The sequence below is a fragment of the Megalops cyprinoides genome, chromosome 7 (assembly GCF_013368585.1).
Source record: "Megalops cyprinoides isolate fMegCyp1 chromosome 7, fMegCyp1.pri, whole genome shotgun sequence".
NCBI classification, from domain to species: Eukaryota; Metazoa; Chordata; class Actinopteri; order Elopiformes; family Megalopidae; genus Megalops; species Megalops cyprinoides.
The window spans coordinates 20,893,627-20,920,772 of record NC_050589.1 but is presented as its reverse complement, the minus strand read 5'-3'; the positions used below and the strand labels follow the sequence as shown (position 1 = coordinate 20,920,772).

General features: G+C 41.9%; 1 protein-coding gene across 1 annotated transcript; it reads left to right on the top strand.

Moving 5' to 3' along the window:
• Positions 1–1,248: 1,248 nt before the first annotated feature.
• Positions 1,249–22,971, top strand: pard6b (par-6 partitioning defective 6 homolog beta (C. elegans)). Its single transcript, XM_036534115.1, has 3 exons — positions 1,249–1,569; positions 3,770–3,992; positions 21,669–22,971. Exons 1-3 carry the CDS (start codon positions 1,507–1,509, stop codon positions 22,514–22,516), a joined length of 1,134 nt encoding a protein of 377 aa, XP_036390008.1. The 5' UTR covers positions 1,249–1,506; the 3' UTR covers positions 22,517–22,971.
• Positions 22,972–27,146: the final 4,175 nt, after the last annotated feature.

Below are 27,146 nucleotides of genomic sequence, written 5' to 3'. Positions count from 1 at the left end.
GATTTAATTTAGGGAAATTAGCCAGTTTGACCCGAAATGCCGAAACGTTTCATCGCATAATGTTTTAATTATAACTATTTAGATAAAATGCCACATTTATTGATTTTTGATAACATTACCAAAATCTATAAATAAACACCAAAACAAATCAGATAAATATTGACACTAAACATACCGAAGAATGTGTCTGTAAAACTCTGTTTCATCTGCCTTCAAACATGGTCCCAAGTGTCCTTTAGGTGCAGTTTTACAAATCTGCACCACTTTTGAGTGTGTTGTGACTCCTGAACAGGCTTCTTCTTCATAACTTTGCCATGAACCACAAATTCATGCAGCACAACATGGCAGGGTCCTCAAAAATCAATGGTGTCCTAGACTTCTCAGATCTTTAAATTTTCTTTTAAAAAAATCTTTATTCTGTTTCACAAAAGATATTCAATATGTGAAGGTCAATTTTCAAACAGCATTCTGGCTTTAAGTAAGGCAATGAATGCTGCCACTGGATTTCTGAATCAGTCTTGTGTGTAATCTTCAAAAACTGATGATTATACAGGTTTCTACAGTTTCTATAAAGTTCAAGAAGCATTTACCCTTTCCAGACAATGGAAATTTAATGTAGGATTGGACTAACAATGTTTTAGATAACTACACAATATGATTAAATTGGATTACAGCATGTTTTAAAAAGGATATATTTGTAAATTTTACTGCCGCTTTATGCAGTTGTGGTCATATGCTCTTTTTTTCTTGGAAAAATAATCATCAACCTGCTTACATATCAGCTAGCTTTACCGAGTACAGAGAACCTGAAATAATTATTAATAGTTGAGCAATAATCTATTTCAAGCAATGAATAAAGACGTGTGTGTATGAATTACAGTGAAATAAAAATGATCATAGTCACTGACTTTGCAGAAAATGAAGATTAGAAACCATGAAACAATGTTGAAAATATGAGAGAAAGTCTTCATTTTTCCCAACATTATATGCAATATCATAACCCATTGCAAAGTGCTGCTTTACAAACATCTTCCAGTTTTGTAGTCACAGAAAGTGGGACAATCTACAAAGTTGTGTGGCCGTGCACATTGTAATACTGACATGCAAAGCAGTAACGTGCAGTGCCTTGCAGCGGGGAGAACGAGCGGAGCGAAAAGGAACGAGCACTCGCAAATGTGGCTCGGCGGAGGCGCGCGTCATGAAAACGAGGCTGTAGCCGGGAGCAGTTTCCTGGGTGCGTATAGCGTCACGGTAAGGCTGAGTATGTATGTGTATGAGAGGATAGGAGAAGAGAGTTTGAGAGCAGGTTGTTGTCAAGGCGGAGACGTCGATATCCCCAGAGGAAGACAACGCGAAGATCTAGCTACCCTACCGGCTCAAGTCGCGGACACATACTTGGGATAGTATACAGAGACAATTAAGGCACAAAAGGAGGATTGAAAGTCGGACGAGGGCAGCCCCGGTGAGGGCAAGAGTGAGTTACAGTGGGGGTCCTGGTAGTGAAAGATGAACAAAAATCACCGAGTGCCGAGCAACCGATCTCTAAGCGCCGTAGAGGTGAAGAGCAAGGTAGGTGTGGAGTGTGTCTGCTGCCACTGTCTCAGCACCTTGCTGGACATTAAACGTGCACTATTAAAGCATCGTGATTTTGCCTCGCTGTAAATTTTAGCTAATGTTAACATTACCCTGGGTTCGCCTCTGCGGTCCGCCTGGGAAACGTAAGGTTGTCAGCCAGCTATGCGTTGTGAAGGAAGAGCAAGTGTTAAGACTCGCTTGTGTGTCGGGGGGTTTAGCAGGGGTTGTCAGGTGCTGTTCTGTTTTAAACAGAGACCTAGAAAGCTTGGTGTTGTCACAGCGTGTGACAAGTTAGTGTTTTAAATCATCTTTTCTCTACACAAAAAGCTAACTAGCTAACAACATGTCACGTATTATTACGCAGCCTTAGCTACCCCAGAAAGCATTCAGAATCACACACCGTGCTTAATGACAGTGGACAATCCTAGCGAGCTTGCTATAGCCACAGAACAATTAGCTTGCTAGCCAGCTAACAGGTTAGCTTTTAATCTTTTTCCTCTCACTGGATTTGAATTAGTTTTGTCTGGAGCTTGATGCTTATTTCAGCTGTTGCTATATAAAAACTTATGAAACCAACTGGTCTAGCCAGCTAGCTATCGTTTACATGTATCCAGCTTGGTAGCGAGCTAGCGAGCTAAGCATTTTTTCTTCTAACTTTTATTCCAGGAGCTGCTGTCCAGCAAGCTTAGCTATATTATATTGTGCCAAGAAAATACAAGGGGTGAAACTATAATTTTGAATTAGATAGTCAGCCAATTAATGGAATCTAAGTTGTAAAAGAAGTTAACGGTGGCCTCGGTTTCTGACAGGCCTGCGTATTGCGTTTGTATTACCGTAGCAAGTTACCTGTTTCCTCTAACGTCGCTGGCAGGTGCATCGGGTACGGCTAAGCTAGTTTGGTAAATTTGCTTCCCTTCCCCAAGTTCCCCCCTTTCAAACGGTTACAGTCCGAGATCATGCACTTAAATCCCCTTGCCAAGCAGTATATTGTTATAGGTTCTGCTTTAAAATATTAAAAGGGCATGGCTTTATCGTAAACAAAGTAATAACTGAGTAGTAAAAATGAGTGTATTGGTAACGTTCAAAATAAAATATAGCAAAATGTAGCAAAATATGTAATTGGCCATGTATTAACCTTACTGTAAAGAAATTAAGGCTCAGATCGTTGCCTGGAAACCAAGTGTCGAACACGCAATAAAACATTTTTAGAAACGAAAGACAAAGGCTGAAGTAAGCTTTTAGTGATGCACTTTATGTATGGACGTATTTTATTTGTAGAGTAAAGCGGCGTTAGTTTCGTTCCTTCGTTCTTTCCTCGCTGCAGCCAGTTTGGTGACAGTCCAGGTAATGACTCCCTAGAAAGGGGATAAATACGCCACAGAACTTTACAGTAAATAAACTAATTTAACAACGTTAAAGACTGAAAATAAAATTTTACTGATTCAGTGAACACTGAATTTCAAAATATGTCTTGCATGTGTAAAGAAATAGAAACAAAACAATGTCCCGTTTCCAAAGGACAGAACATCGAACGTGAGTAGCTTGCAGTCGTCATACAGCGATATGTCATGTTAGCCTATTAATTGGATATCATCGGCGTGGTAATCTTGACTTCCTGTTGTGACCGCAAAAGACGGTTCTTAAGTCTAATGCAGGTCCTGCTTTACGCAGCTTGATTTTAACAGCGCTTCACATTTGTTTTTCTATGTCCCTGCAAAACATTTTTTTCCTAGCGAATAACCCAAGGCGTTTGAAACCGCACTGTTTGAATAATGAGCGCATGAAGCAAACAGTTCGTGACTGGTTCGCCAGTGGGAGTTCCTGGGGACGGAATGCGTTTGATAGTGTTTCAGAGAAGCACGTTCCCGACGAAGTGTCAACAAGGGCCGCGATGGTTTCTGTTAATTTCATCCCTTTAGCTCTATGTATCCAATTGATAATTATGGCATAGTCATACAAGGTGACGGCAGTCTTTTGTTTGTCTACTGTCTCAGTTCTTTGTTCTCTCTGTCCTTGCCTAATGCCTGGCCGCAACCTGGGCAGTTCCCTTAGCCTGTACTTCTACTGAGCTTTCATGGGGCAAATCTGTTTTTTCTGTTTGTTAAAAATGTGTGCCTGTGTTTATATATTTACTTATAACCATATTTGTTATCAATCCTGTTCTCTCTCTCTCTGTGCGCTACCGCTGTGGCAGTTTGGTGCCGAATTCCGCCGGTTCTCCCTGGACCGCTCAAAACCGGGTAGATTTGACGAGTTCTACGGACTCCTGCAACACGTGCACCGCATTCCCAACGTAGACCTGCTGGTGGGCTATGCCGATGTCCACGGAGACCTGCTGCCCATCAACAACGATGACAACTACCACAAGGCCATCTCCACCGCTAGCCCACTGCTACGCCTCTTCCTTCAGAGGAAAGGTAAGGGCCAGGTGACTCTAGGGTGGTCTGCTGTCATATGGGTGTTGTCGTTATTATTATTATTATTGTAAATGCTGTCTTGGATTGAAATAAAGACTATGATTTTTTTAAAGCAAATCTTTGGAAGATTCTGTGCTCTGCTTAGTTATAGAATAGAAGAGATACAGATGTGCTTTTGAACATAAACAAGGACATCTACCTGTCTGCCTGACTGACAAGTCAGTACTGTGGTGTTGTACATTTTGATAGTGAGAAATTAGATGCATCAAGGAAGTAATGGGAAGTTTGTCAGTCCAGCGGCTTTTTTGTTTGTGTGTTAACTCAGTGGACTTAGATGTCAGCCAGCTTGTGTGTCTTCTTCCTTGGGAAGGATGGGTCTTTTTACACATGGAATGAAAGGGCATGAAAGACCCCTCTCCCCTTTACATCGAGAGACCCCAAAGCTCCCCCTTCCCCAAAAGCTCATGCTGCTGCTGCATGCTGTAATATTGTTGCTGAAGACTCAACACGGCAGTCTTATTGGTGCAGCTGCTACTGAATTATTGTCCAGTCCAAGGCTGTGGATGAAACGGTTGGACTGCAGATCCAGCATCTGTTTCAGTGTATTTGAGCAATAGTGGGAGATTATGACTTCAGGGGCTGCGCATTTAAGCTCTCTCACTCTGCCATATGACCTATAGATGCTAAGCCACTTTGTCAGAAGGGGATTACAGGGGTCACTGTGTAATGCCGTATGCTTACGTTTCGATTACAAGCGTCACACTGTGGGCGCACAGAGGCTGTCGCTCCCCGTGTGTCTCCAGTGGGACTGTGCTTCAGTCCAGAGTCAGCATTGTGTGTGTCCATGCTTCCCTGTTACCTCCATCTGGTTTGAGAAAACTTGGGCAGTGGTTTAACCTGGTGGAGATAGCTGCATATCATAGCAAGCACTCCTGTCTGTTTGCCTAAATTTCTCTGCCCAAATAGGTGCTTTTGTCTGCCCCAGTAGGTATTAACTTTGTAATCAATTGTAAGCATTAATATAAGCTTTAGTGTATAACCTTTACCTTTACCCCGCCCCCCTCCCACCTCCACTTACTTACAAATCCAAGTTCTGATGTGCAGTTGTACTGCAGCATTAAAGGCCAGCAGAAGTGATGGTTTGAGATGGTAACTGAGACCTGGACGCTCTCTCTCTCTCTCTCTCTCTCGCTCTCTCTCTCTCTCTCTCTCTCTCTCGATCTTTTGGATTTCGTTCAGTGGGTTACCATGATGCTAAGTTCAGTCCAGGGGAGATGGAGCTGTTTATGGAGGCCAAGCTGTTTATCTTAACTCTCTCTGTCTGTCTCTGTGGCATGCTTGACCACTCTCACATGTGTACACACCCTGTCTCTCTTTCTCTTTCCCCTACCTCTTTCAAACTCTGATGTTGAACAGTGTACTGTTATATGGCAGTGCTTTTGGTACCAGTCACATGCACCACTTTGCTGGTGTGAAATGTAGACCATTTGTTGTTGTATATTAGCAACTCTCTCTGTGTATCTGTATCTGTTAGCAAAACCAGCCTCTTAGATTTTATACCAGTGTGTGTGCACACGTGTGTGTTTCCGTGAATGCAAACCCAAACGTATGTGCATTTATTTGTGTGTATTGTGTGTGTATTCATGTATTTGTAGGCTGATTTCTAGGGAGATTGTACTGCCAGTAGCCTGAGGAAATGTAGCCTTCTTCAGGCCAGTGGTTCTTATCTTCATCCCAGTCTGTGGTCTTAATCACTTTCACTGAATTCCTATTAGGGTGGGTTGGGTAATGTAATCACCTGTTTCTCCTTATGTATCCATATAATTTACTTAGTTTCGAGCTATACCTGGAAAAAAAGAGCTATCTAATCTTATACGCAGAAATGCAGTTACGCATGCCTACAGATGCATGCATATTCACACACACTTTTTCTTACATAATGCCGGAATCTCTGCAGTGCCACCAGCAAATGCCCTGCTTGTTTACCCGTTTCCATGGTAGCATTCGAGAGCTACTGCACTCTGCAGTATCAGTGGCTGTGAGGTTTCTGTGGGCCTGAGAGCTGCAGATGATTATGAGGTTGGTTAATACCCGCTGCCTTCTTGGTGCAGCCTTTGCTGTGCCCTTTACATGTATGACTGTGTAAGCTTGTTTACACTGTGTTTACTGGATTGTGCTAGTTTGCGTGTGTATATCATAGTAGCAGGTTGTAGCCTGATTTCCACAGGCCCACCTTAGCTGTATTTGTGACGCCGTAATATGACCCAATTCATATCTGCATTTCAGCATACAAAGTCTTTCTTACTATTTAAGTGCTGCTACCCCTTCAGTGTTCAACTCGCCTGGTTCTGCTTAGACCTACTACAATGTGCTTTCTTTAAGTAAATGAAAAAAAGTATTGTCCAAATTTATGTTTTTGTGTGCTGTTGGATGGTGGAGGAAGAATTCCTAATGCTTGTGCTCTTGTTAGTACTTACACATTTTCAGGCTATGATATTTTACCACAGGATAAGCATACCTATTTCCACCTGACTCACCTTGACTCAGGGTTAACCTACTGTTGTGTGTGGGTTTGGCCAACATGGTGTCTGCCTAGGTACATTTGCTATGGAAATGCCTCCAGCTCACCTCAGGTCTAGCTGACCTATAGCAAAGGTGAGTCAGTCAGTGGTTTATGTATTGCTGCTCTTACTGAGAATTGCTTTGTCATTGGCCAAACATTGCTCTTAAAGCAGTTGCTGGGAGTCATTAGGCATTTGCATTTAAATGAGCGAAAAGCTAATAAAGTCTGCCCAGCGTCACTTTAGACCAGCAGCGTTGCACAACAGCTGTGTCATGTGTCATGCCTGCTTGCTGTCTAAGTTCTTTAACATGAATCTTCCCAAGAAAGTAGTGTGTTTTTGTTGGCATGCTTTCTTGTGGATTTCTGGTGCCATTGTTGACCACGTGACTTAGGAGCTTTGTGGTCGCTTTACAGAATATGTCCCTCACACCTACACATAAGAAAAGAGAGGAAATAAACAACCATTTTGCCATACCAGGACAGCATTCATGACATTGCAGTATCTCAGGTTAAAGTTCTTTAAAATTTGTTTGTAGGCATTAACAGAATGTTGATAGTAAGTTGTTTCCCCTGACTACCCTCACACCTGCTATTTGAAAGCTTCTAAGCTTCCATGTACAAATTTGTGAACAGTAGTAAATTTAGAGATTTATTAAGATGTATTATTTATTAAGAACAAGCGTTTTCATCCTGGAGAGTTACATGACAAATCAGTCCAATGTTTACCTAAGTCTATTTTATGGTAAAACATAAATATGATGATGATGATGATGATGATAATTTAATTGTTGTGTTGTGACTGTTGGGAGGAGAAGACATGGTTGTGTCTTTATGGCCTGAGTCGTGATTGAGAATTGGTTGTGAGAAGACACAGTCAAGGCATGCAGGAGGCTTGTATCTGTGGTTAGGGCCATTTGCTGTGTCCTGGTCTGCATGAGTTTAGGTTGTAACTCAGTGGGGGGAGGGGGTGGTGGTGTCTAATGCACTGTTTACACTGTTCCAGATTCAGCTATACCTCAGCAGTGCCTGGGCTTTTTGTAGTGTTTACATTACTTGACACCCCAGCTGGGACCCGTCTCTCTCAGTTCACTCTGATATTATACTCGCATGGCCCAAAGTGGCCTGAGCAGGTGTGGCAGCATTGTGCCGTATTGTGCAATGATTTTGAATGAGGGATTGGCATGTTTCTCATACTCCTTGGTGTCTCCTACATGTTTATACAAAGCAGCAAAGGAAGGTTTTTTCATTTTGTTATATTCCCTTACTGCAAGGAGCAACAGGAAACATCACAAAATATGGAGGAAGAGTGTGGAGAATGTACTCAGCAGTGGCTACGCTTATGATTTAATAGTGAATGATGTTTCTGTGACAGGTTCTTAAAAACTAGGTGCGTTTACACAGGTTGTTGTGCCGACTTAAGCAGCTGCTCTACAATTTATGTAGCTGCAGGGTCTGAACTACAGTCACATGGCACAGCAGAACGCTGGGCATGGGCAGCATACTCATGCATTAAATTTGATGTAGCTAAGTACCGAACACGCAACCCAACTTTTTCTTTTTGATGTCCTGCACTATTACTTTATGTCCTTAGGTTTCAGCGTTCCCTTTGAAGGCTGCTCCCATTCAGACATGCGCTCCCAAAAAAGTTTTCAATTCGTAAGCACTTCTCTGTCGTGCTGCATTACCAGCCTGCGTGCAGGGGCGGAGTGAAGGGCAGGTGACCGCTGACAGTGCTGGAATTGATCCAAGGTGAACTTTAACTGCATAAATTAAATGAACACACAGATAACTCTTTCAAGGGTTCCAAGCCAATGCAGAACAAGTCAGGTTCCCTTGACTGTGGCTAGTGAGAACAAGGTAGAAGACAGGAGATGAGAATTGTGTTCGCCTGTGCATCCCTGTATTCAAGAGAGAGATAAAGAGACAGAGAGACAGACAGACAGACAGAGGCCCTTGGACTTTACATTTAACAGCTGTGAAGTCAAAAAGAGCATACATAAAGATGAAACGTATCCCAATTTCACATCACAACAAATATCCCAAAAAAATATGTGTTTTATCACACATTGCCACCTAATTTGAAAGCTTCCAAAAATCATATTCAGGCATGAACAAGTTTAAAAAAAAAAAAAAAGAGAGAGGGATTTGCCCTGACTAGAATGGATGTTGCAGTTCAGTGAATTGTGTCAACTGCGTATGTTAGGTATGCATGTTCTTTTGTGTGCAGGGTTTCGTTAAGCGCAGAGTGTAGCATAGCACACCATGCTCATTCACTTTTGGTGTAGACCTCTGTGTTAACAAGTGTGTTTTCAAATGTCTGATCAATGCCAGTGTTTTCAATGTCTGCTGTTCTCTCTACCCAACATGACTAGCTCAAGTCACTTGAAAAATGAGATGGAAACACAGCTGAAAGCACAGCAAGACAGGACTGACAGAATGTCAGATACAGAGGTTGTAAAGAAAAGCCATGTCCACTCATTCTGTCATAGCTTGGCATGTGCACATATGGGAGTGAAGGTGGATATTGTTCACCTGAACACATTAAAAGAAATCCCATAACCTTTTGTCCCATGTAATTGAATGAGAATGTATGGTGTTGGATGTTTATATGAAGTAATCTGCAAAAGAACATGAAAAAACCAAGGACACAAGTACATTTAGAAGTAATATAAACACAGTGTCAATTCCTGATCCTGTTCTGTGTGATCAATGAACCGTCACTATGGCTGGCAGAGAGAGAGGGAGGGAGGGAGGGAGGGAGGGAGAGGTAGGAGGAGAGATAAAGAAAGAGAGGAAATCAGTGAGGTGTGGGGATTGGGGTGGGGGAGGTGGAAACTCAGCTATGTGGAATGTGGCCAGCCTCTGATCACTCCTTCTTTGGAGATTGGAGAAGACAGGAAACTGTACACAAGAGTGAAACTTTTAGCCCATAAGCATAAAGGCTGAGAGAAGGAGCAGGTTGCAAGGGGGTGGGGAGTAGGTTTGAGTCATAGAGCATGTTTGAAGATTCATTGCTCAGCTCTGGGGAGAAGTAATAGTTTTTAGTAGCTAAAGTGAGCCACACTGGAATTATTTCATGTAAAAACAAGACTAAGCTTTTAAGAAACTTGATTATGTATGCATTTTTCTTTTGTTTGATATTGTTTTAATTTATTGCTTCTGCAGGGCTTTAAAAAGTGCAGGGAATAATTGAAATGGCAAATAAGTACAATGCAATCTGTTGCGTACAACTGCCTGTTAGACAACATGGAGCCCACTCATCATAATAAAAACACATTCTGTTGTGCTGAAACTCCAGTATAAACCACGGCCATAATTACTTATTACTTTGCTCCATAGGGAGTGAGGGGGTGAGATGAGGAAAGGGTGGCCCAAGTGTAGGTGTGGACTGAAACTATTTAGTCACAGAGTTGTGGATGAGTTGGAGTGGTCAGTTGGCACTGAGTGGGAGGATGGAGTTGCCGTTGATTATGTGATGAGAAATAACAAATGTTTGCTATGAAGAAGTAGCTGTGCTCAGGGAGATGGTGAGCATGCTGTTGTTCCTAACCTGAGGACTGTCTGCAGAAACAATGCAGAAACATTGTCACAGAATCACATCAACACCATGTGTAGATTTGTAATTTGTGCAGGTTGCTGGCTGGTCCAGCTTGTCCTCGGAGGAGGTGCATTACTGTAAACAGTTTGATTATTGATTATTGATTATTGATATTGTATTACCTGCCCTCAACCCGACTAGGAACAAGGACTATTGGGATTTGTATTGATTGCAAACTGTAATGACATAAGCCATAACCCACATAGTCCCACATACACAGTCACATGCAGATCCCCAAATATTTTATAACTAATATATAACTTTTGAGAAGTGATGTTGACTATAATTATATTTACTGTGTGTAATATATAAATTTTGATTCCTGAAGGTTGTGAGTGCGTGCACTCAGAGTGAACCTGATGTACATTGTGAGAAGTATAGGAGCCACAGCACATGTTTTGGAATCAGAGCATCTTACTTCAGTCCCACCACCTCAGGAGTTGGCAAGGATTTCAGAGTCGTGCAGTTCTGCTCGCCGGTTACTGCTGCCGCTCTATAAGGATGTAATGCCACTTACCATAATTCTTGGAAGTATGAAGTCACCAAGTGCTCATCTGTTTACAGTTGTAGCTGTTTGTGAACAGATTAAATACACTCTCATTCTTTTGCTTCATTCTTTGTCTCCAGTTTCTGTCCAGTGTCCAGTATTTCCAGCTGGTGCTTGGGTGCTCTCCGTTGGATCTTTCTTATTAAACAGATCGTTGTCTGAGTTTCACTGTTTTTTTTTTGTTTTGTTATTGCATTTTGTTCATTTTTGATTGGCTTTTGATAGTCCCTTGCCGTTTGTGAAACCTGACACAGGAATCCGTGAAAATTTCATGACTATTTGGTATCACCTTACAGCTTGTAAGGTGCTTGGAAGAACAAGTGTTGTTGCTTGTAGGATCTGATACACTACAGCATCGAAGGTGTTAAGACAGGGTACCATTTCACTGTTCACATGTGGGATTTTGGTTGAAATTGCAATTTCAATATTGGTGGCAAGCTCATAATGGCTATAAAGACCTAAATTGGGGCACAAAATCATATACTCAGCATATATGTGTCAGTTTGATGATTTATGAATCCCTCTGATGAAGAACACCTGCTTTGTTCATAATGCTGCTTTTTGCTAGTGTGTTTGATCAGCTCAATCTTCACATCTGTTGAGTGGATTATAGGCCTACAATTTCAGTGATGCACTCTGATGATTAACAAATGACTCCAAACTCATAAAATGACTGTAATGGCTTAATTAGATTGTTATTCTAGAAGACTAATTCCAGCAGTTTCATGTGTGCATGTCCTCTCAGGACCCCTCTTTGGATGGTATTATGTATATATCAAATCAAATTTCCATCCTATTCTGTATCTCTGCAAACACTGCACTGTCTTTTTTCCTGCATCCACCATCACTCTTTATTGTGCCTTTGCTGTTTCCTGTACATTTCCCATCTTCCCATCTTTTAATCTTACATTCATCTGAACTGCAGAGCAGAGCCCCGTGGAGGTATGACATCACATACTATCTGACAGGGCCGGCACAGTGCAGACTGGACGTTTCCTTGCGCGCAGCAAAGATAGGACGAATTAACAAGGGCTGAGTCCTCTCTGGTTTACCTCCGGGTTGCTTTTGGGGTTTTGAGTCTTATTGTGTCATGTTTCGTAGACATCTCCGTGGTGGAGTGTGATTTATTAACGCGTGCAGTTTTGTGAAGGATATTGACTTCGAGCTCGCTGCAGAGCTGATAACCCGCTGACTGGAAAAACAGCTCACAAAGAACTCTCTGTTCCCGCCCCCCTCCTCCACCCCCCCGCTGCACAGCAACACTCTCGCTGGCCCTCGATGGTGAACACACAGTTCTGTCTGTACCCAGACTCTCTCCAGCTCTATTCACCCCTCTCTTCACTCCTTTATTCTGACATTAGAGTGGTGCTCATTCACAGAAATGGAATGACTAGACTGGCCTTATTCAGTAGAAACAAGGGGAAATGTTTTAGTGAGCCCGGTGGCTGCATCTTACAGGATTGAATTATTATCTGTGTTCAGACTGAACTGCATTTTATCTACCCTACCTGTTTTACATTTCCCTTGTGTGCAACTATTTCAGATTCCCTTTTTGGCTATGATGCTCATAGCAAATCAAATAGCACTTTTGTGCAATTGAAGCCGTGGTGTATATGTTATAGTACCACTCTGATTAGTACCACAATTATTATTTTCCATTATGGTAGGTAACATCTTCAGGTAAATTCAGTGTTTCTTCTTTGTCATTCTGTGAACTTGTTATTGCCTGTAAAACATTCAGAGAATGTGTTATTGTCTGTTGTATTGGCTATGCCTTGAAATAGGAGATCTCTATAAGAAAAAAATCTTGTCTTTGTTCTGGTGTCAGTTGAAAGCAGCAAGCAGCATTTAGAACCTTACCACTGCAGACAATGGTAGGTAATGACACGCTTGTTTTCTAATGTCATTTATTCCTCATAACCTGTGACCGCCCTGCCCCTTGACCCCTCTGATAGTCAGGCTCCCTGTGTTTGCAGAGGCTGAGGCTGAAGGGCGCAGTGAGTCTGTGGCAGGCCAGACCCAGGCAAGGTCTCTGGTCAGACGTCTGAGTGACAGGGTGGCCCAGCTGGGGCTCAGCGCAGGTGGCCCACGCACCTGCCCCTACCTCATCCCAGGTGCTGTGGAGGCCAGGGGCCGCAGGCCGGAGCAGGGGACTGGCAGACACAGATTCGGCCCAACAGCAGCGGCCGCAGCTCAGCCAGGACAGCCAGAAGGTCTGAGAGAGAGAGGGAGAGAGGAGAGGGAGGGAGAGAGAGACACAGTGCATAGTCAGCATGAAAGGAATTGATGAACTACCCTGCAGTGGTGACGACAGGCAGATGGAAAGAGTTGCTGCTTGTAGGAAGTCTTGTGTTCTCTCCCACACACACACACACACACACACACACCATCACCAATAAAGAAAGGAGGATCTCATGTAGGTGTATTGTGTCTGGAAAAGAGCTGCATTACCGCTATGTTTTAAGTGCAACACAGTATGATGATGACATCAGTGATGCAGAGACTGTCAGATGCACATGTTTTAACTGGACCCTGCAGATAGTTTGCACTTGCTTGGTGGGTTTACCCAGCAGTGCTGCGGCCCTCAGTGCCCTGAGTCGTGCTCTTTTCATAAGCTCAACATGTTTACGTGTTGACATATATGCATCAGCGCACACACAACAGCAGGGCGTGGAAGGTGCAGGTTAACCAGACAGTCTCCTTGGTGTCACCTGAGGGTGTGTAACATGACTACAAAGAGTCTCCCTTGTACGGGAACGGCAGGCTTTGTGTGTATTGGGGGCTTGCATATTCATTTATTGAGGTCATCAGTTGGTGTAATGAATTCATGTAGGTGCATGTATTCTCTGTTTATGAAAGGGTTTCATTCCTAAAAAAGATTTTAAGGAAATTCTTAAAATGGAAAAATATTTGCCCATTATTACTCTGTATAAAAATTTGGATTGTATGCATTACAATATTACATAACATATGGAAATCCAGCACATTGTAGAATTACAGTTATACAATGTGGGATATAATGTAATGTAGTAACAATAATAAATTCTTCTTTTGCAAAATGTTTATGGGATGCAGGTACATACTTAACAGCAGGACAGAGCTGTGTTACTACCTTTGTACTCTAGCAAGTGCAATTTTCAACAGGTCATTGGGTGTAACAGGCCATCCAGCAAACTAGCTAATCTAGCTTCTTGTTACACCTCACCTTCACAATGGGTTTTTTTTAATCAATGATGGGGCTGTGGCTTGTTCGAAATGACTTCTATAGACATTTACAATAAAGTAGTGTATCATGCATAGAGTGAAGTTCTCAGTGAAGATTCTGATTGCATCTTGATTTGACATTTCATTTAGTGAATATGTTACTTAATATGTGTTAACCATTACTTAAACTGTATAGGAAAGTATAGTCTTATATGTCATTGACTAACTACAGCCAAAATTCTACATCCAGGCATTCGTAAATAGGGCAATACTTCAGCTGAAAAGTACTCAGCTGTGTAGCTTTCCCTCTTTCTCCTGTCCTCTTGATCTGTTTCTCTTCTTTGCCTCTTTCTTGTTTGCCCCCTCTCCCCTTTTCTGCCTCCTGCAACAGCTCCAGTTATCAGTGCAGAGCTCCCTTTATCTTTCCTGTGCCAGGGAAATATGCACACTGCTCCCAGAATAGTAACACTTCAGGAATTCCCTCTTTTGCGAAACTGTTTTTTTCCCTTTGTTTTTCTTTGAATGTATTCATGATCCCCCTTGTCGACACTCCAGATGGGTTTAGGCTGTACTCCTCCTGGAGCGCAGGGTGCCTGGAGCAGCCTGGTACACACCGTGTGGGAGCTCTCTGGCCAGCTTCTTAAAGGGAGAGGCTGTGCTGCAGAGGAGGCAACACCGGGGGACCTGCTTATTCTCAGCCAGAGAGCACACCTTCACACACACGTAGGCAAGGCCAGGCAAGTGGGCGCACTACATACAGTATACAACCACAAGCACACAGACAATTAAGAACGCCTTAAACAAAAAATGTTTGTGCATAGTGTTTTGTTTTTTGCCTTCCATAGTTTGATTTATGACAAAAAGTCTTCATTAGCTAAGCATTATCATTGCTAACAGGTGATAATAAACAAACATGCTATTCTTTAAAGTAAACCTAATTATACACATTTTTCCAAAAATGAACATATCAACAGTTTTACCTCAGTACTTTTGTGACTGTGGGTTGTCAAAAATCCTAGTTTTATAATATTGCTGCTTATATTGCAGCAATATTGCTGATGCTGCTTATATTTTACTTGAGTTTGACCGTAACTATCGTGCAAGTCTGAAAAGGGAGTAAAGTTGCTGTAAACAGATCCTTGTGTCACCTGCGGGTGTTGTGTTACCTTGAGATCCCCATCCCTGTGTTTTGATGCTGCCAGGACCTGTAAAAGGCCGGATGTCCGGGATATTGGTGGAAAGTGTTTGGAAAGAAGAGACTCCTGAAAGCATTGATCCGTTTCTAGACTTTAATAGGGTGGAGAATATTTTAAAGAATATCGTTAGTTGGAAAAAGCACAAATATAAATAAAATATACAAATATAAATGCGCAAAATGTAAAGTGGACAGATTCGGTCATTTTACATGTCCTTTTTGTTTAAAAAAAAAAAAAAGGCATGTAAAAAACAATTCAAAATGAATACACGAAACACATTTGCACTTACGTACAATGTGTAGCTGACATGTCCTCAGTCATAGCATAGATGAGACGACGATGTAATTAATAAAACGAGTTTATTAAGACAATGCAAACACTGACAAAGCGAAATAAACTACAGTAACTAAACAAACAGACAACGAAATGACAAGAAACCAAAATTAAAAACAAATAAGTTTATTACAGAACAAAAAATACTAAAAGGGAGTGTAAAGATAACATTCGGTGTCGGTTTGGGCTTTAAGCAACTAGGAGTCAACAGGAGATCATGAAGTGATAACCGTAGTTTGACTTTCGCTGACAAAACATTAATTAGAGGTGTGTGTAGCCGTACAAGTTATCTTATTTCGACGGAAGTTTAACCTAACTATTCGTAAATTACTCTAACCGATGTAGTAATACAGTTATAACAGGGAAAGTGATCGTTGTACGAATCACGGATGTGGCTAACACATCTCGTACAAGATCAGCTAGGCTACCCACGATGCCAGTCTTAAACAACGATGCTCATCGAGTTACTGAGGAGTGCCAGTCCGTTAGATTTGAGGGGATGGTAGCTCATCCGGTTGTCTTTGTACCCATAAGAGCCTTCTTCCCTAACAGCGATCAACAGCGAAAGGAAAGTTCGACAAATTACACTAGGTCTTCTGGCTTTCTAGCTAGGCCATCAAAGAGGAGCTAAGAGGAACAGAGGACATTTTCCTTGCTGCACTTATTCGGAGGCGCTTCAAAGGCTATACTCCACATGGGCGCATGGTCCGGTCACTGGTAGAAAAGTCATGCCTCCAATTTCCACATGATCTGATTGGACAGTGGGAGCACATGTAGAAAACTGCGTGACAAAGACCTGAGATTTTTCCAGTGACCTCTAGGTGACCACCTCAGAGGCATTAAGTACCATGCATGCATGTCTGTGCCAGGATGTTTGTGCTTATCTTAAATTAAGAGTAATGCAGCTAAGTTCCTTGACAAATATTATGTAGTATTGGTTTATAGCCTGATAAGGGTGATGAATCATGCAGAGTGCAATCCTTTCCTTACCAGATGGCCACATACCGTACATTTCAAAGATGCTGAGCGTAAGCATTGGAATAAAATTTTGTAGTTTTGGTTGTAAATATGTGTGCATGTCCCATACAAATGCTTATACAATCTTTAAGCATGCAACTGATTTAAATAAATTCCTTTTCTGAAACAGTATTTTTATTTAACGAAATGACCGTATTTGTGGCCAAAAGGGTAAGTTTTCAAAAGCAATTGTAGAAAAAGCAATTTGAATGGTTTATCGTTGTTGGTGATGGAAGGCAGGAGTGGAATAACAAATGTGGTCAGTGGAGGTGAGCTCTGTGGTTGAGTGATAAAGTAATCAGTGCAGCTTGGGAATATTTGTTCTGTAGCTGTGTAACAGGGTAGTATTATGAGGTCAGGAGAGAAGCTGGACCATTTCAGCCTGGACTGAGAGATGCCCACAGCGGGAGATTGGTGCTCTGGGACTGAGTACTCTCACTCCCTTGAGTCTGTATCACTCTGGCAGGCAGAATTACTTACTGGAAGTAGAGCAGGGAACTTTTGTTCTTATCTTTTGTGTGTCTTAGATAAAAAAAAATCCCTCCTCAGCATCTTCATGCATCTTTTTGTTGTGGTGTGAGAAGATCCATTGTAAATTGAAAAAAACGTCATGTTAATTTGTGGTGTATCCAGTTTCAATCTGTTTGTTTCAGTCTCCAGGTTTCTCTAGGTGAGTGTGGCTCTGTAAATGCCATGAGGGTAGACCTGGCTGATGAGACAGCAGTGGAAAAATACCTACATGTAGGGCGATGTATAACATGGCTGCAGGTTCATTTAGGGAATGAACTGGATCAAATGGGCACAGCAGAAAGGAAGTATTTGCTCCTCCCCTTAGATGGACAGCAGAGCCTATTTTTAATACTATAATAGATGATGATCAGATCAAGTCATTGAGTATATCAGTAGCCAAGCATGGGAGATGGCTGTATAGGAAGCCTCTAGCAAGGATCAGGCTCCATTTCCTCTCTCTGTGAAGGAAGTTTGTCTCTCAAGAAGTCTGCTGTTTGAGTGGCCCTGAGGGGCATGGGAGATTCTCATTCACTTCCTATTTTGGGCTTCACCATGAACTGTAACTGCATTGCTAGTGGCTTCATGCTTTAATAGCTATAGAGAGGGAGAGATGAGGTGGGGGTGGGGGTAAACCTTTGCAGGCATGCTTTACTGGTCAGACATCAGCCATACCTGTGTGTGTAAAGATGGGAGGGGTTTTGAAAATGTCAGGGATGATGCATATCTTTCCTTTTATCTCCTGGGAAACTAAAAATGATTCCTTCTGTCCCTCTCTCCCATGCACAACAGAGCCTTTGTGTGTTTTTTGAGGGGGGGTGGGGGGGTGGCACTTGTCAGAATGTGAGAGCACTGGAATGAGGTATAACCTGGTCCCAGATATTGTTATCTGCTCCCTGGTTGTACCTGCCACCAACGTGCTCACACTTGAGCGGGTTCTGGCCCTCTGGCCATCACAACGGTGTGTGTGTGTGTATGTGTGTGTGTGTTTGTGTGTGTGTGTGTTTGTGTGTGTGTGTGTGTGTGTGTGTGTGTGTGTGTGTGTGTGTGTGTGTGTCTGTCTGTCTGTCTGTCTGTCTGCCTGCGTCTGTGTCTCTGTGTATGTAGGGGGTGGGGGTGTAGTTGGCAATAGAGTTGATTTTTCCATTTGATCATGACTCCAATGCTTCATGATCTTTGAAAGCTGATGATTAAAAAAATGTCAAGAGAAATTTGGGTTTACTCTGTCACAATCTATATATGTGTACTGCAGCAGAAGAGCCCATCATAAAATATCAGACAGTTCATTCATATTTATTTAGTGTCCTTCCAGAAACTGCTAGTGGAGGCAGATCTTTATGCAATGAGTCATTATTTATACAGCAATAAGTATGTGTTTACAGTGCTCAGGGGGAGAAAGGGAATGGGAAAAAATCAAATATTCACCCCGACATCCACATAACATTACAACTATGCAATGTTTTAATGCAAATACCTAATTGTGTATGTCCTGGGCTAGGGTGATATCAGCTCCTCTTGTTGCCCCTCACTTTCATGCCTGGTTTACAGAGCATATCTGGGTCAGGTGGCAGTTGGAGCTGACCCAAGTTTTTAAGTTTTTTTTTTTTTTTTTTTTTTTTTTTGCCAGGTCAGTTACAGGTACAGTACATTAGAAATTGCACACACTCAAGCTTAGTAAGTAACCTATTGCTTATCATATCACTAAAGCAAATGGACCCTTTTGCCAATGCACTATTTTCTTGCTGCAAAACATAAAACAAGTAGTGAGACTACAAAATGCTGGTTCATGTTGCATGTCTCAGTGAAGCAACAGGCAGAAGGCCTCCATTCATCATTGTTAACGTGCAGCCAGAGGTGGAACAACAGGAATGACCTGGAGGAATGTCACTGTTCCATTGCTGGACTGACAGGTGGTTCTGACGAAAGCAGGTTAATTATTAGTACCAGCTTCTAGTTAGCCATTGCTCAGTCAGGCTGAGGAGAGTGACAGCCCAACCTTTGGCCTTGGCTCCCTCCTTGCCAGTTGAAAGTCCAGATGCATTGCTCATGAGTAAGACAGTGTGGAATGTAGATATGCTCACCATAAAAGAAAGGGTCGACTCTCTGGCAGATTAACGTCAGATGATGATGAAGAGGAAGAGTGGCATGTTCTGGCAGGTGCCTTATGATTACAAAGGCGCTACAGACGTATGCTGGTGTTTTAGTGGTCACTTTCGCACATGGCCTTTAATGACTTTCAGATGGTATCTGGTTCCAGCAGACAAACCGGTAAAATGACAAGGACAACACATTTCTGACGTAGAGGTACTGTAGCTGTTGTGTGGGAGTGATGCCAGGCTCTGGGGATTTCCTTGAGAGCTATGCGTATACTGGTGTTTGCACCAACCTCTGTTCTTAATGACTTAATTAGTCCAGTCATTTGTGTGTAGCATTCCACATAGGAGGAGAATGGGCACTAGGCAAAGGGCAATGAAATGACATGCGGTTCACTTCTTTAACCCCTCTTTGTCCTTCGAGGCAGCTGCCCATTCTAGATTCCCTAAAAATGAAGAATGGCTCCTACATTAAAGTCCCTCTCCTGTCTGTTTTTACAGCTGCTTTGGTGTTTTGTTAAAGCTACATTTTCATCAGATAAATGCACAGAGATGACATCTATGTAGCTCTCAAAATAACTGTGACCGGACAAAAAGAATAAGTGGAGCATCAACTCGTCAAGCTGTGTTTAAGTTGAATTGTCATTACTCACCTTGGGAATTTTAAAAATGCTGAGTTCAGAAAAAAATGGTCTGTCTTGTCTATCTCTCATAAAATCTGTTTTTATTTCTCCCCTGATTTGTGGCCAAGCAAGAACAAGTCAAAACTGCTGACCTTGATGAGAAAGATCACCCTGGGCTCCATTTTAACTCTCACACCCTTCATGTGTAGGACTTAATTTGACTTGTGATGACTTGTGGTTTCCAGAAAGAAATGTCTGGAGTCTCTAAAGTGCTGTTTATAGCAAGCTGAGGACTTCTGAAATAATGGGATCCCAATTGGTCTAGTAGTATGTTGAGACAAATGAGCTTCTTTCCAGATGGATGTTTTACATCTACCCACATGGCTCCACCAGGTTCTCCCACTGAGTCTGCCTGAGAAGAACAACATTATCACTCCAGAACAGTTTTTACTTCATATATTTTTAAAATGTATTCATGATGGTCTCCTTTCATTCTTGGATATAGGCAAATATAAATGTAAATGAATTAGTTCTTTAATCTCTGGTGCAACTCTTGGTTCACCTTTTTTACATGTTGTTGTATAGCACTGGGTTTCAGTCAGGTCCACCATTGACTTTGTTATTTGTTCTTAATTTTTCAGCATGTTTTGTGAAACCCAAGGGTTTCATACAGGATGTTTCCATCAGGTCCACCAGTTTCTCTCTCTTACTATATGTCCAAATGCTTGTCTGAGTCAGACTAAAGATTTGGTTGAATTAGTTCCTTCATACAGTGCTGCAGTGTCCTAGGCTTCTGTTCTGGTAACTTCCCAATGCAGAGGACCCCCTCATCCCCAATATACAGTACACTGTTGGCGGGTGAAGATTTTAGGAGTGCTCTCACACCTGGTTTAATTGAAAGAGGTGCTTTGAATGAAACAGAATTAAATTCTGTAAATTATGTTTGTTTTGACAAGTGCAAAAGCAGATTTAGCACCAAGTATACACTAAAAATGGACGAGAGTTTGTACAGGGTTGTCTTGGATCAGTTGCAAGCAAACTATAGTACTGTTCTCTCAAAGTTTGCTGGTGTGAAACCAATCGCTCTGTCTTTAGGAAGCAGACTGTAGGTGGTGAGCTAATGTATGTGGTTCTGTGAGGTAAGAATTCATTAGAAATTGAGACCCCTTCTTATATACCATGTCACATGGTTCTTTTTTTCCAATGCTGCTTCAAGCCTTTCAGTGAGAGAGTGCAATTTGATAAAAGCAGTTTAATCACTTCAAAGACAACTTCTGTTACTTAAAGGAGGTAAATCATCATGTAATTGCATATCGCACCTAGATAAAGTGCCAAATACTGTTTTGTGGTTAGTGTGTTTGCAGTTAGAGATTTTACTGTTGCATGTGGAAATGACCTATATGTTTAAGTTCCCTAAATGTTAACTACTATACTCCACAGACCAGCTTTCCAGATATTGTGAAATAGTTTTGACATCAGTGCTCTAAGATTTTGTCACAAGCTGTCCAAGACATTAGGGCAGGAGTTCTTTTATGCGAGTTTATTTTTGGACCAAAGTACATCTTCTTCAAAAAGACAATCAATTTGCCTCCCAAATTGGTCACTTGGCTGGTGTAAGCCCACAGGAGAATGGGTCCATAAACCTGGAAAAAGGTCTTTAAGGGGTTGGTCTCTACAAGCATTGAAGTTGAATGTGCATAGTATTAGCTGATAGCAGATCTGACCAGTTTCACAGATGGTTAGAAAGTTGGTAACTGTATGTGAGATGAGTGGAGATTTAAATTGGAGGATTTTACCCCTTCCTTACTGAGCCCTGTATTTTTTACAGCATAATATAATGGTAAAATGAATTTAATTTTCTTATGTTTTTTCCTTGTAGAAATTGTCATAATTTATTTGTGTGCATTTGTTTTCCTCTTTTTGATTTACCTAAATTGTTCAAATAAAGTTGACCTGATCGTATCTCCCTCTCTTGCTCTCTGTCTTGCTTTTCAGAAGAGGCAGATTACTCTGCATTTGGGACGGACTCTCTGACCCGGAAGAAAACGGTCCTCTCGGCTGTCCTTCTGCGGCCCGACAACAACCGGAAGAAGCCAGCGGTGATCATCAGCCTGCCGCGAGATTTCCGGCCCGTGTCCTCCATCATTGATGTGGACATCCTGCCGGAGACACACCGCCGCGTGCGGCTCTACAAGCACGGCCAGGAGAAGCCCCTGGGCTTCTACATTAGGGACGGCTCCAGTGTCCGCGTCACACCGCAGGGGCTGGAGAAAGTGCCCGGCATCTTCATCTCGCGCATGGTGCCCGGCGGCCTGGCGGAAAGCACGGGACTACTGGCCGTCAACGACGAGGTGCTGGAGGTCAATGGCATCGAGGTGTCGGGGAAGTCTTTGGACCAGGTAACAGACATGATGATCGCCAACAGCCACAACCTCATCATCACCGTGAAGCCTGCCAACCAGCGCAACAACGTGGTGCGGAACAGCGGGGGGGCCTCGGGCAGCTCGGGGCGGTCCTCCGACAGCGGCGCCAGTCGCTACGGCTACCAGCCCGCCGCCGCGGCCTCTGCCTCCGCCACGCACATCATCCAGAACTTCCGGCCCGAGGAGCTGGAAAGCGACGAGGACGAGGAGGATTTGGTGATCGAGGTGGGCGGCGAAGCCAAGCCCATCCCCCGCGCCGCCTCCGCTAGCTGCAGCATGCCCTCGCTGCCGCGCTACGAGCCGCACCTGGGCCTGAGGGCCAACGGCACCCTGACCGCCAGCTGCAGCGCGGGCTCACTGAGCGCGCCTGAGGGCGAGCGGGGGGCGCTGGAGGAGGACGGAACCGTCATCACACTGTAGACACACACACACACACACACGCAGAGGTGCGCCAGCACCAACTTCAAACTGTCAGTACTGAACCACAGAGCGCTTGTTCCTCGTATGAAGAGGAAGCTCCCGTGTTCCCATGGAGGACGATGGGAGCGCTTCGTCAATGTCTGGAGCCGTGGACGAGTACACATACCTGCAGCTTCTGATCTCCTAACATCCGAGTTAAGGCATTAGACAAAAGGCAACAAACAGTTAAAGAACTACTGTACATGGACATTGTTTACTCTGACAATCTGGTATCGCCTTGGTACTTTCGACTCATGAGTCATGTGATTACGGCATGCAAATTGTGATGACAAATTACTTCCATAGCATAAATTACTATAGTGTAAACGACCGAGAAAAGTAGGGTCTGCAATAATCGTAGTATGGGTGAGGAAACAATTAAGGATCATGGATTTAGCTGGACATATAACTGGACACAAGCGATATTGTCTTTTAATTATGTTCATGAAAACAAACTGTTTTTAAAAATGTTAAGCAATTAAGTTATTCCATTTCCAAAACCACTAATCTTTAAAATCAGCTGTTCTTATGTGATTGGAATTTTTTTTTGAATGGTATATTGTAGCATGATTTGGTATGGGTGCACAGAAGACCTTTTGGACCCTTTTTTCATTCCTGCGGTGCTTAAGCTCCGGGTACATGTCTGCCCCAAGCAAACGATCCAAGATCACCGCAACCAACTCTAAAAACAAACCCCGGCTATGATGTGAAAGAAATGAAACTTTTGGAGGGTCAGTGCTTTCAGGAAGATTATTCTGACATGTGTTCAGGTGCTTGCATCAGGAAATGGTCTGAATCCTATATCCCAAGTTTCCCAAAAATCCCAAGTTTTTTTTTTCCTCCAGTATCAGCTTTTTTGTTTGTAACATCATGACAAGGGCTACTGTCCAGCCTCTGAAAGATGAACTGTATCTGCATGAGCAACATACAGAACCTGGACTCCTGTGAAAGGGATAAGCTTTCATTCCAAGGGCATAGCACCTTCCCTTTCTAAGCTTCACTGGCCAGAATTGACATGTTAGCTTGTATGCCCTCTCCCCCCATTGGTCCTGAAGTATGCCTTTCTGTGTTCTCAAACTGTTTAGTCTACATATAATATACTTCTTAATATGACAAACCATAACCATACTACAAATTTTGTTCCTGTGGTCCTGCGTAGATGATAGTTTCCAGACACAGGCTGACGATTTCAGCCGTAGAGAGAGGTTTTGCACAATTACATGCTCTTCAAACATTAAACTCTGAACAGCAAGCAATAGAACACAAACTGTACCCAAGCACTTTAAATTTGCAGTATCTTAGAACCAGTCTTAGAACCAAATACACAGTGCAGCTGTGGGAGAACTCCAGGCAAGAAACAGTGCCACTGTTAACCACTGATCTCCGTATCTCTGATAAATCTGTAATGTGTACGTTAATGTATATCAAATACCACAGCAATGCTGTTAACTGTCACCATTTTCCTCTGTACCACAGTCCCACCCCACCCTCTCTTCTGCTCTCACACACACACCACAAGGGCACCTGTGTGCACGCTGACTTGTTTGACCAAGGTGGAGACCAGTGCACATATTCTCCCATGACCTCCTGTTATAACAGCAGAACAGGATGGAGAGAGTTTGGCGGAAATTAAATGACTGTTTTAAATGAATGTTTTCATCCCATTTTTTTCATTCCCATTTCATGTCGCCATTTTCCTCATGTTCTATATCAGCAACTGGACATGTGGTTGTTTGAAAGCCTTGTTACTCATGAAAACTCGACTGGTTCCTCAGAACTTATCCCCTAAAATGTTGACATCCTTCAGGGATAGGGGTGGAAGTTCTGGTAGTATCATTCAACAAAGCTCTCATCCAAGTGCACGATTCCCACATCCAATATATCCGACTCCCACACCTTTTTCTGTAACCTTACTAGTTAGTATTACTTTTACTATTATAACAACAGCATTCATGCCATTCTTTTATTGGGACCTGTAGGATACATTTTGGTCATGGTTATCTCTTTGATCCCTTGGGTCAGTGGATGAATTTAAAAAATTGAGGATTGGGAATGGAAACCAATTGTCCTTAGTCATCAGCATATATGACACCTTGGTCTGAAAGATCACAATTGTAACTTAATTGTGTAAAAAACACCCCTTAATTGTAAACTGTTACCACAACTGAACTCTGGTTAGTTCATGCACTTAGAAAGGAGGAGAGGTATTGGGGTGGGCGGATGGTGACAATGTACACAAAAAAAAGATTACTGTTGTATGTTTTCAAATGCCTGTGGTCTGTGGCCTTAAGAACCACAGCAATCTCGTCTGCATACCTACCTGATGTGAATCGTAATCACTGCTGTGAGAATCAGTGGTGTAAGGTACGCCTGTTCATAGTCGGTTTACCTCCCCAAGGAGACAAACACAACCATGTGTGCTAAGCTGGTTAGTCTGAAGGGCTTGGAGAGATTACTTATCTCAGGAGGTCCAATAGACAAAGCATAAGCGACATTTTGAATGGAAATTTTCAAACCAATGTTAATTCATTTTCACTACACAGTTTTGGGATTTGTAATTGCTATGTTTAATTTATTTTCTAATTATGTTGCGGCTTATACCCGCTTTGGTAGTTATACGTCTATTGTGTTTTTTTTTTCTTCCTTAATCATTCTTCTTTGTGAACTCCATTTAAATGTTCATTTTAAGAAGTGCCGAAAGGCCTTTTGCCCATACAGGTGATGAGAGAAAATAGCATCTTCTCATAATTCTGCTAGGGGAGTAGTGGAAATATATTTACAAAAATGCTGTTTTTTTAACTGTGAATTTTCTTTTACTCCTGGAAGAGACCAGAATGTATCAGAAAATGTTTGAATATGGGCTTTTAAACCTTTCTTTTTGCCAGTTCCTTTTTTAAATAAAGAGCAATGATTTTGCTTGCCACATAAAATTAAGGTATAGATTTGTATTAAAAGCGTCAGTATTTTCTTATCAATTCTCTATGATGTACATTTGTATCACATTTAATGAAAATGTTTTAAAATGAAAATATAAATATATAGATGAACATCTATAATAGTCAATTCTATGAGCTGTACAAAATAAACTAATAAGTAGAACTCTGGATTTTGTAGTGTTTTTAGAGTTTGTGTCACACGACTGGTATTAATAAAGCATGGAAATTGTGTATAGTAAACGATTTAACAGAGAAAGTCAAAAATGTCCGCTATAATATGAAGTATATGTCTCTTATTTGCATATGCACCCTGATAATAGTTTACTGTATGGCAGATTTGATGGTAATGGTACAGTGTATTTCTGAGTCACTGTGCCTTATATCACCACCCTGTGGCTGAAGTATGCAACAACACTATGTTGAATATTAATACTAAAGGTTTAAGTAAATAGCTTCACTATAAAAAAAAAGTCCATTGCTTGAGACCTTGCTAGACAGTAACCTGACAGATGCCATGCCTCAATGCAGTTAACTTTCATTTACCCAATCAGCTCAGAATTGACTTAACAGCAAGCCACATCTTGACATTCAACTTGAATGAGAGCATCCCTGGAAGAGAGAAATGTTTGTCATAGGGTATTGCAGTGTGAGCTGAAGCTGAACAATATGTTTAGTTGTATCTTTTAATTTAAAGCATATGTATGATAACTGTCTTGCAGTCTGAAACAGGATTCAAAATACATCATCTTTAATAATGAGATGTCTTACTTACCTAGTTCACCCCTGACACATTGGTATTGGTTAGTGCAAATTGGAGATATTTGTTGTGTGGATTATTTGCCTATATCAGGTTGTCCCATATGCAAAATCCCATGAAGTTTTATTTATTCATGGTTTATTACAAATATTGAAAATAGATTTAAATTACTTTTTTGATGTGAATGCGAGGACAATCATATATCACGTATACAAATAATAACATTATTATTACTAATAATACAATAATATTGCTCAAAGACATTAATACATACACAGGAAATTTCTTGCATTGTTTTGCATGTCAGCTTTTTAACATTCAAGGACACGTCTTATCCAAGCTGTGTGTGAATTTTACCAGTGAAGTACTTAGTCCACTAATCTAACCTGGTGTGACAGAGTGATTTCATAAAAAGTGCCTTTGTTCGAACGGTTGTATTGCCTTTTCAGCCTTGAGCAGTAAAATAGTGGAGAACAAACCAGTGAAACAACGCATATTACAGGCATAATTTTCTATTTCATACTGCTATGTTTTTGTGAGAAAACCTTCCTGCCTCAGACATCCCATTCCTTACTGAGCAGAATCTTTTGGTTACACATGGTTTGAGCCACAGAAGTACCAACTCAAGTTAATCTGTTAATGTAAAAGTTAACTCTGGTAGCTGAAACGAGCCCATTGTAACATACTTTGCACCTGTTTTATATGGCTAGCTGTGTAACTTTTTTTACTGTCAAAGAAAAAGTCCATATTCAATATGGCTGTCTGGATGTGTGCACACATGGTACAGTATATCTTCCTGATGTTCTACAATGCCAGACAGCTATACCACACACAAAAAAAATTTCTGCACAAATTTAATCCAGGGTAACTGCAAGGACTTCATATTTGTTAGACTATT

What these genes read in the sequence shown, in the direction of transcription:
- pard6b (XM_036534115.1), top strand. Translation starts at nt 1,507, where the DNA reads ATGAACAAAAATCACCGAGTGCCGAGCAACCGATCTCTAAGCGCCGTA. An exon ending in CCGTAGAGGTGAAGAGCAAG is followed by an intron (nt 1,570 to 3,769) that starts GTAGGTGTGGAG and finishes CCGCTGTGGCAG; the next exon opens with TTTGGTGCCGAATTCCGCCG. An exon ending in CCTCTTCCTTCAGAGGAAAG is followed by an intron (nt 3,993 to 21,668) that starts GTAAGGGCCAGG and finishes CTTGCTTTTCAG; the next exon opens with AAGAGGCAGATTACTCTGCA.